Source organism: Diorhabda carinulata, chromosome 6 (genome assembly GCF_026250575.1).
Source record: "Diorhabda carinulata isolate Delta chromosome 6, icDioCari1.1, whole genome shotgun sequence".
In the NCBI taxonomy this organism is placed as follows: Eukaryota; Metazoa; Arthropoda; class Insecta; order Coleoptera; family Chrysomelidae; genus Diorhabda; species Diorhabda carinulata.
In genome coordinates this window covers 14068889-14079798 of record NC_079465.1, presented here as the reverse complement: position 1 = coordinate 14079798, position 10910 = coordinate 14068889, and the positions used below count along the sequence as shown (strand labels likewise).

The 10910-nt window shown below is 33.3% G+C and overlaps 1 protein-coding gene across 1 annotated transcript; it reads right to left on the bottom strand.

The window, feature by feature from the left end:
• Nucleotides 1-1651: 1651 nt before the first annotated feature.
• On the bottom strand, nt 1652-8203 carry LOC130895493 (zinc finger protein OZF-like). The gene is made up of 2 exons (XM_057802816.1): nt 7845-8203; nt 1652-4208 (listed from the first exon to the last, which is right to left on the bottom strand). The coding sequence occupies exons 1-2, from the start codon at nt 8071-8073 to the stop codon at nt 3103-3105; spliced, it is 1335 nt and encodes a 444-aa protein (XP_057658799.1). The 5' UTR covers nt 8074-8203; the 3' UTR covers nt 1652-3102.
• Nucleotides 8204-10910: the final 2707 nt, after the last annotated feature.

Sequence of the window (10910 nt, the reverse complement as noted above, 5' to 3'; positions counted from 1 at the left end):
TCGGCAAAGTCCCTTAAGAAATGGAGTGAAGACTGTTTGCAGGCTGTTTTTGAAGACGGTGATTGTCTCGTTATTCAATGAAATATCGATGGCTATACAATCCACGGTAATTTGGAGAGGGTGTCAGTGGTAGATAAAATTTGACTGTGAGAGCTCAATAGATGACGCTTCCTGAGTAAACTTTGGCAATTAACGGCCTCTTTTTTTTACACGTAGGGGAAATAGATTTGGGACATTTATCGGGTTTGTGATCCGATGCACCGCAAGGGGGACATATGGGTTCGGCTTTGCAAGTATCTGCGGAGTGGCCGCTAGATGCAGTGGTGGTTTTTCTCGGTCTTGAACGTTGAACGGAATTTATGGGAATTACGACAATTTTCTCGTCGCTTCTGGGAGGTATATTCCTCAAATTAAGGGTTTGCAGTGAGGGAACTGAAGAAGAGGTATGATGTGGTTGTTGAGGAGCTCTGTAAAGCAGGGTTTAAGTTGTTGTTTGGGGTTTCGGTGTAAAGTTAGGAGATAATCGATAGACTTGAGATTCTCTTCCGTAAAAGAGTTTTTTTGGGTAAGGTCTTGAAGAATCCCCGCGTAGTTGACGTTGTCCGTCGAGGGAGTGGGTTTAGTGGGAAGAGGAGGAAATTCCTCTACGGAGTTGGTGGAGAGAGGCGGCTTGCTTCGGATTTGAATTGGTGGCCTGGCTAACATGGGCATTATTTAAATAAATATAAATACAAATAAAGAATAAAAAAAATAAAATGATGAGGGGACGGAAATCAGGAATTCCTTTATTAACTTATAACGGGGATTTGCCTATCAAAGCCGACAGAGGACTTACTGCCGGAGAGAGTTTTCTCCCCGGTTAAAGTATTCCTAACCCTTTTGATTGCCTGTTAATATTAATTGGAAAATAAAATAATATTCACCTGAACCTGTCTCCTTACTTGGGCACTCACTTGTTCTAAAGCTCACTTGACCGCGAAAAGGGATGAATTCATTATAAATAAGCAAATAAGCCCCAAATAGGGCAGTTGAATAATAAAAAAGCCCCCAAAGGACACTCTTTTGAAACGCTTGATCTATAGGTCACTAAATACTATAAAGGCTGGAAATACTTTCTGCAAAAGCGAGTTTTCAAAGAAAACAGTGACCGAATATACAGTAGTCCTTGCTCCTTACAGACGACCTCATAGCGCTCCTAGAAAGCAACTTCTGGCTGCAAGAACTTCGTTCTCTATTTATACACATCCGCGCTTACCATAAAACGCAATAATGTGTTTTCATTGGACGGGGCGCAGCATATGCGCGGACGCGCAGGCGCTCTGGTGACACTTTCAGTTAACTAGCTTATCTGGCAGTTGAGAATAAGAGATAAATATTTCACAATTTAAACAACATAAAAGTTATTCTGTTGTCGATAATCCAATTCTCACTAATAACTGATAGATAAGCCTTATCTCACACATAAATATCAATTGATAAGCTGGGCCTCAATAAGCAATTGTAACTATAAGGAGTTAGAAAACGATTGCCAATCTACATGTAGAATTAACAAACGAGAGATTGTAAATTCATTACACACTGTTTGTAGTGAGATCTTCATTATAATTGTGTTCTCATAAAATGTACTCGTATATAATTAAAATTCAAAAGGTAGTTTAAAGAAAGTATATTTTAGAAAATAAAAAGTTACAAAGTATTATGAACTAAATTTCTATACCTATTTAAACAATTTGCAGACCATAATATATTAATCAAACATAACGTTCTATTCTATTTGATTTTTATTAATATTGTAGTTTATATACACATAATTATACATATTTTGAATGGAAAGATTGCTCTATTACAATCTGTAATTGATATTGTGTATCTTGTTTGGTAAGCAGAGAAATAACTGAATATTTATGGATTTGAATTGTTTTTCTCTTAGATACCAATGTTATTATATGAAAATGTGACACTACCAGACGATTCCAAATAGCAATAAATAGTATTTACATTGTCAGCAGATTCCAAAGTACTGATCAAATGGATATATTTCGAGCTTATTGTTTTATTATTATTCATTTCGTACCTTTGTCTACATTATTTCTATAAACACTTGTCTGAAAGAACATTTCTATATCGATACCTTTTTAACAGACTATCGTAAGTGCCATTTTTACCAAAAATGATATTTTATACATATCGTATGTGTTTCAGTATGGTGGTGTGGTTTCTAAATTCATTGAAAAATTGAAAATTATTGTATTCATTCAATAGGTATTAATGTCGATAAAAAAGAAAATTAATGACTCCTCAGGGAAAAAGTAAATAAATAATCTGTATAATCAACAATTAAAAATGTTGTTTAATGTAAGTTAATGCTCAGTAGAAAGTCTGAAACTAACTCAGTCTGACGTTAATTAAATAAAAGAACATTATTAACCTAACATCAAATTTTGGAATGTAGCGTAAAATTAGCATTAAACACGGTAAATTTTTTCTCGACCTCCGTACATTGCCTAAAAAGAAGCGCATAGAGAGTAGGTCCAAATTGAAGGGTATGTAATTATTACGGGATTAAGTGTGTTGAAAAACAAGATTCCTTTTGTCTGTAACAGGTAAAAAATAAAAATTAACAGAAGTCGTTAAGGTTACATTATATACAAAGGCAGAAAAAATATTTTCAGAAAGAATGGCTGTTAATTCAAATAAGATTGCTGAGAAAATAGCGGAAGCAAATTATTCCAATTAAATCTTCGAAAAGATACGAAAAAGAATATGCGACTGGCGTAAGAAATACGAGGTAAAAAGTGCTAATGAAAATGCGCCCTCTATGAGAGTCAGACATAAAATCAAATTCATCGAATGTATCAGCTTCCAAAACATATTTGCATAAGATTTCAATACAATGTTGCCAATAGTTGTTGCAAAATCGTAAAAAATGTTTATAATTTTTTTTTCTTCAACGCCGTTTATCTTGAATACGGATGAATTTACGAAATATCTCTATCCTAGAGACGGGATCACCTTTTTTCGAAACACCCTGTAGATTAAATTCGTATACACTGATTAGTAATTTTAGCCATCATATTAGCAAAATATGTTTTTTTGAATTATTTACTTATGGTTATTCAAATGTTTATTTAAAGACTTTTTATGTAAGAAATTTTTGGAACAAATGTCACATTTGAACGGCTTTACTCCAATGTAACCACGTAAATGTGTAATTAAATGAATTTTTTGTAAGAAAGTTTTCGAGCAGACGTCACATTTGAATGGGTGTTCTTCTGTGTGACTGCGCATATGTACATTAAAATTACTTTTATCAGAAAATGATTTCAAACAAATCTTGCATTTAAATGGCTTCTCTCCAGTATGAATACGTACATGTGCAATCAAACCACTGTTCTGTGAGAAAGTTTTCGAACAAACGTCACATTTGAATGGCTTTTCTCCAGTATGTCGACGGAAATGTATATTCAAACTTTCTTTTTTCGAGAACGTTTTCAAACAAATTTCACATTCGTATGGCTTTTCTCCTGTGTGCTTGAGCATAATATGCGTATTTGAATTACTTTTATGGGAGAAAGTCGTCAAACAAACGTCACATTTGAAGGGCTTTTCCCCTTTGTGACTACGCGCATGCGTATTTAAGTTACTTTTATGAGAAAATGTTTTCAAACAAATTTCACATTTAAATGGCTTTTCTCCTGTGTGCATAACTAAATGTTTGTTGAGACTAATTTTATATGGAAAAGATTTCGTGCAAATAACACATTCGAAAAGTTTTTCTCCTGTATGAATACGAGAATGTTTATTTAAACTACTTTTACAGGTAAAAGATTTTGGACAAATGATGCAATCAAATGGTTTTAAGCGTTTGGGAGTTCCCAAATATATATTTGATTTACTTCCTTCCTTGTGTACATTTGAGCTTAGATTATTATCAGTAACATCGAACTGATTCGTGATTTCCTGCAACTCCATTTTTAATTTATGTTCGACTACTTCGAATTCATCTTTTATATCAAGATTTCCCATAATACAAGTATCATTTCTACTTTTATGGTGAAGTTTAATATTTTTTTTCTTTATGCAATGATTTTTTGAAATGTGATATAAAAATTCTACTTGTTTCGTGTATAAATTGCCACAATAAACACATATCATTAATCCCTTAGAATTGGGTTCAATACATTTCTTATTTCTTAGTAGTTCTGTAACTGTAAAGAAAATTGAAATCAATTTTTTGCATGTTTGAAATATTATCATAATGCATGTAAAGGAATTTTTCTGCAACTTGCTACCATGATAGTTTGGATCAAGCTGATTAAAAGAAACAATGGGCACGATACCTCAAAACCCTCCAACCCCGTCAAAACTACCCCTGAAATATTCCAAGTTACCATGGTAAGAATAGAATGAGTTTTGGCCAATAGTTCTGAAACTTAGCACAAAGATAATTTGGAGCATACTGATTGAAAGTCTCAATGGACACGAAACACCAAAAGCCACTAAACCACCAAACCTACCACTGAAAAGTTCCAAAGGTACTATAAGAGGACGAACTTCGGTCATTTTTTTTGAAACTTGGCACAATGGTAGTTTGAGGTAAGATAATTAGAAGTCTCAGTACGAAGCCCCAAAATCCCCCAAATCCTCAAAACTACCCCAGAAAAGTCCAAGGGTTCTTTAGGAGGAGCTACTTCCGCCAGTTTTTTTTAAAACTTGGCACAATAATAGTTCAAAGCAAGCTGATTAAAAGCTTCAATAGACACGAAGCCGCAAAGACCCCCAACCTTGTTAAAACTTCCCCTGAAGTCGTCTACATGGACTTCCATTTTGATAAGCGTAGCTATTTGTCTTTAAAAAATATTGATATGGCACTCAATACTTAATCTTAATATGTTTTCATTGTGCCCACATATTAAGCATGTTTACTGTAATACATTTAGACGAAATGCCAAAGAATCATCTTGAAAAGCTTTTATTTGTTATTTATTGTTACAGTTTATTATCAGCATTTACAACAAGAGGATCTCTATTATCTCTTCCGAATAAGATAATTTCCCGTTTCTCAATATTTTTGTCAGCATCGATTCAAGCCATTTGTTATCGCTGCATTTATCTACCACAAGTAATACTTGGTAAGCGATTCACCATTTTTATTATTCAACTGATTTATCAAAAATGTTAAAAATCTTAGCAAATCAATTTTCTCGCTTTCCACTCTTCTTGGAAAGGATTGTTCTGTCACAGATGAAGTCGCTCTTCTACTATCCGGAAAAGAACCGTAGAAGAGATATTGTTAATAATACGGACACTTATGCATGTCTGCCTACTCGCCTGCATGGATGAAGTATCATGTGTGTAGAATACAGAGTAACTAACGTATCTACAATACCATATTGCCTTAAATGATTTACTTCATAGGTTAATTTTGATATTAGGATGTAGTTATGGAACTTTGTGCCTCTTAAGACTTTTAAACAGCTTTCTTTAATATATCATTGTGCTAAGTTAAAAAAAAGGCGTAAACCCATTCTCCTCCTTCCAGAGTACCATAGGACAATTCAAAGGTTTTGGACTTTCGAGCCCATGAAAACTTTAATCGGCTTGCTTCAAACTATCATTGTGCCAAGTTTCAGAAAACTGACCGAAACGTCTCCTCTTATGGTACCCTTGGACTTTTCAGGGGTAGATATGAAGGTTTTAGACTTTCTATAAACTTGCTTTGAATTACCATTGTGCCAAGTTTCAGAACAATTGTCCAAAACCAATCCCCTTTCTCCCAGGTTAACTCCGGACACTTCATGGCTAGTTTTAACGGGATTTGAGGGTTTTGGGCTTTCGTGCTCATTGATACTTTTAACCAGCTTACTCCAAACTATCATTGTAAGAAGAATTGGCCGAAAGTCCATTTCTACAATGGACAATGGGGTTCTATGTAGAATTTACTTTCATCTAGTTAATTAGTACAGGTTTGGGATAGTACTATCTACCATTTGATACAAAATTATATTTGTAATTTATAAATCAGAATACAAATCTGTCATGAAAAGTTGAAACAATTTATCACCTTCCTTCGAATTATCTCGACCTGGACTCTAATATCCTTAACAGTGAATCTCGACACTGATATCAACAATGAAAATTCAACTATCCTGACTATGCAGGACAGTAAATAGCATCTGACCGTCAAAATAAACTCAATGACGAAAGAAACAACGCAGACGATAACGAATCTCTTAAAATGCATTCTAATTCTGAAGAATATCCAGTAATAAGTAATCACATCGAAAAATGTGCACTTGATACTTATAGTACAATATCCAAAGATAATTAGTTTCTTTGTACACTCTCCGGCAAAATCTTAAATTACAGTCAAATTTAAGAAAAAGAAACGAATCACTTTATAAATATAAAAGAATAAGCTGAAGCAAGATGTTATAATTTTATCAAAGAATTCATTTCACCAGGTATTCAATATCATGTTCATTTTGAAAGCCCTAATTGTTTTCAACAATATTACACAAATATTTCAACTCAAATTAAATTAGACTGAAACGTTGTAATACAAAATTAATGGATGTAACAAACCCATATTAAATCAAAACTATCACGAAGGAAAAACCAATAACCGAGAAATAGATGAAACTCATTTGAGACTAAAAGAAAAATATTATTGGCCTAACCTAAAAGAATTAGTACAAACATTTATAAACGAATATCAAATTTGCCATCAAAGTGGATATGAACTAAACCCAGTGCACATGTAATTAAATACTACCCTGACCGCTTCAAACCATTTCTAAATTATTTATTTAGATTTTTTCACAATGAAATAAACAAAACTTTCAACTATTATTGACTACTATGCTTCCAGGACATAAGAAGTAGATATTTTCAACAAATTCTTTTCTCCCACGTCATTCCAAAACAAATCATAGCTGACAATGACACTGAAATTAAAATTATGTTGTTATCATATTTATTAAACCTTTACAAAATTCAAGTTCATTTTACATCTCCCAATCATCCACAATCTAATGAACAAATAGAACAATTTCATTCAACTCCAGTAGAACACTCTTAAATATCCAAAGCTCCTCAAAAACTCCCCTAAAACGAAAATGCTGTATGCAATACTTGCCTACAATCATTTGATTCATTCTGCACAAAAATGAAATCAATAGGTGTAGTAAATGGACATATTAATAATAATGACATTTATGATATTGATATGAATAAAATGCTCCTAAATGACTACATTAATAGTCATGAAGAGAAATCATAATTATTATGCTCAAAAATTAATTCAGACTTAATTAATCAAAAAGAAAAAACTTTATTTAATAATGTGTTGTCCTGTAAAATTTCGGGATTCAGTACAAAGCAGATACTACATGCACAAAGGAGATATAAATAAATAAGACAAATTTAGAATTTTGTGAATTTGTGCATGCTACATATATTTGGTTTAAATCTAAAACACCAACTGAGACAACATAATTAAAATCGAAAGCATTATGCACAAAAATTCGATGGTTTAACTAGTGATTCCTAGAGTGGTCCCCCAGGTGTCTACGAGAGACTTGACAGTAGGAAAATTTTTATCAATAGAGAAATAGAGAATATCACAGAAATGAATGAACCAAAAGCATTAAATCATCTACTAAGGAATAAAAACTTAGGAACTTGGGATTCAATACAATTTAAAAATAAAATGACTGTAATAACATGATCCAATTAATAGTAGAAAATCAAATATTTGTTTACTATATTGGTACATTGAAATTGAAAAAACATGTAACACATGGTATGTAACACCTCAGTAACTATTAATCAATTCTACTCACCTGGTGATTTGGTTTTCTTCCTACATTTAACTTTTGAATGTTTGAAGTTGTTTGTATAGAGAATATTCCTTTTTGTTCTAACTACATCAACAGAATTAAATACTTTTCTAACCTTATTTGAGTCATAATTTATTTTTTGTTTAATTGTATGCATTCTATAGACTTTCCCATTTATATTTTCAATGTTGCTTATAGGTACTTCGTCAATCATTTCTTGTTTAACGTCCATAACATACACAAAATTATCGTGGATATCTATATATTTCTTTCCTAATAAATCCCTATTCAATTTTCTACTTCGTGTGAACGAGATTGGAGAAATCAACAAAACCAAGAATTAATTCTTCTTCTTCTGTATTGGCCTTTTGTCTAACGACATACAGCCAGGATCTGTATTTTGCTTGTTACCAACTTACTTGAAGTGTACCGTGAGTACGTCTTAATACCTGCTTCATGTCTACCCTACATAGGGTAGAAGATAAACACTCTTCACGTCCTGTGGTGTATCCACGACATTACACAGAGGGTTGCACCTGGAGAATAGGATAGGGAAAGGTTTTGTTTTGGGAGTTAAAAAAACAGCTTTAGAAAGTAACTCCTATGGAAGTAAAAGTATTGTCTACAATTCTACAACTATTATAAGCTAAGCCATGCATTACAAAATTGGATATAACTGGCTACTGTTTACTTAGAGTAGACATTTCGCTTTAGGTATTTGACAAAAAACTGCACTGACTTCGACTCTGGAACCAAAAGCAATGAATAGATATTAATGGGGGCTTGATTATACTTAGCAGTTCTTTGTGTAATTTGTCGTTTTGAGATGATCTAATCATGCATTCAAGAAACGTGTGGTTCAAGTCTCCTAATTGTCCACAATCACAGTAAGGGTCTTCCTCAGCATTTATTTTATATAGATGTTGTGGAGTGCCACAATGTGTTGATCTCATTCTATTTATAATTGTAATCACTTTCCTTGGTAATTTAGCATTGTTAAACCATGGAATTTCCCTAGGTGTATTTTCTATAGAGAAGAAATTTCTTCCTTTGATTTTGCTCTCATTTCGATAAAGTTGAGTCCAATTTTTTCATAATTCTTCTTTGATTCTTGGCCATATATCAACGTAATTTAATTTATAGTTCCCTACTAAATTTTCTTGTCTTTCTTGATTAGCTAATTCATCCGCTTTTTCATTTCCTGAGATTCCCGATTGACTTGGTACCCATAACAACTTGATCTCTTTTCCATTTTCCACATTAGACGTAATTAGTTGTCTAATATATAGAGTGATATTATCTTTTTTGCCCGTTAATCTTTGCAAGGCACAAATCGAAACCGAAACGATTATAATTTCTTCCTGCTCTTCTAAAGCTTCTTTAATAGCAATCATTTCTGCTCTACAAATTGTAGTGAGGTTTCCGTATCTTCGAGCAATCTTCATTTTTTGGTCTCTGTGAGTAATCCCAATTGCCCATGTTACTGGTCTTTTGTCTAGTGAAGCATCTGTGAAAATTATAGAATATTTATTGTATTCCTTCACCATTTCTGAAAATTATTCATTACAGCCTATTGATCCATTAGAAATGTTGGATTTTAAGTCTAGTCCCTCCAGTAGGTTTGGGGGAGGCCCTTTTCTCCAATATGTCAGCTCCTAATTATATAATTGATAAAACGTGATCAATGATCTTCGTATTTTATCATTTTTCAATGACAATAATTTAAAACAGAGTTTGGCATTCAGCCACACTCTTCTATAAAATGGGCTGGTTCCTGATGCCTCCGCAAGTAAAACGTTGGTTGTGGTTGATTTCATAAATCCCGAGGCTGTTCTAATTGCTTGATACTGTAGCCTATCTAGCTTTTTCCATATCTCTTTTGAAGCTATGCAGATTATTCCCATACCGTAATAAAGATGTGGTCTTACAATTCCCCAGTAGATATTGAGGATAATTGAAGGGTTGGCTCCCCAATAGACTCTGGTAAGAGGTCTCATCACATTGATTCCTTTGCCTGCAATCAAACAGCTGTTATTTATTATATGTTCTTTCCAAGTCATCTGTGCATCAAAGATAACTCCCAAATACTTATATGAGTCAACCCATTTTATTTTAGTTTGTAGCCCACCAATGGGTTCTACGTAATGTCGAAGTTTTCTCTTACTGAATATTACCTAGTCTTATTAACTGAAATTTTCATGGCATGTTCGATAAGACATTTATTAACTTCATGTAGTACTTCTTCCATACTATGCCTTAAATGTTCAATATGAGAATGTGAATAATTCAGTATAATATCATCAGCATACTGGATGACTTTGATAGAACGATTAACAACATTCCTCAAACTTGTTGTGTGGACATTAAAGGAGAGTCCTGTAGTAACCTCTTCATAGATTGTCTAGGACCAATTAATATGCAAGAGTTTGGCGATCCCATAAATATTTTCCTTGCTGTCAACATATCTGTGATCAACTGAATAAGGTCGGCATTGATTTCCATTTCATTTAGATGTTGTGCTAATTTATCCAAAAAACATTATCATAAGCTGCAGAAATATCCAAAAATATGCATAACGTTCTTTTCCCTTCAGTAAATGCTGTATTACATTCTCTAGCATTTTACTTACACGATGATAATACTATTGGGCGGTAGTTATTGTGACAATTAGCGACTTTTCCGGGTTTTAGAAAATTACAGATGTTTTCCATTGTTCAGGTAAGGACACTTGTCCCTTGATAACGTTATTGTAAATATTAAGCAAATTTTTGATCATGATTTCTGTTAGGTTCGCCAGCATTGAGTAAGTTATATGATCTTTTCCTGGTCCTGTATCCCCCTTTTTCTTCTTTCGAAACGAACTTATTTCATCCTCGCTGATTGGTGGCGAAGGATCTGCATTTCTAAATATAATAACTTCTTCGTCCCTCGGAATGATCGTCGTGGTCATCGCGTCCAATATTGTTTCTAACGATTGTTCCGTCTCGGTACAGTGTGTCCTACTTTCTTTATCTCCTTGCATATTTTCTCACAACCTTCCAAACCTCTCCAATAGGATAGTCTCTGCTT

Bases quoted from the DNA above. Each gene is read 5' to 3' on its own strand.
- LOC130895493 (XM_057802816.1), bottom strand. From the start codon at position 8,073: ATGGACGTTAAACAAGAAATGATTGACGAAGTACCTATAAGCAACATT. The intron at 4,209-7,844 runs GTGAGTAGAATT...TTTTCTTTACAG, and splicing joins GAAGAAAACCAAATCACCAG to TTACAGAACTACTAAGAAAT.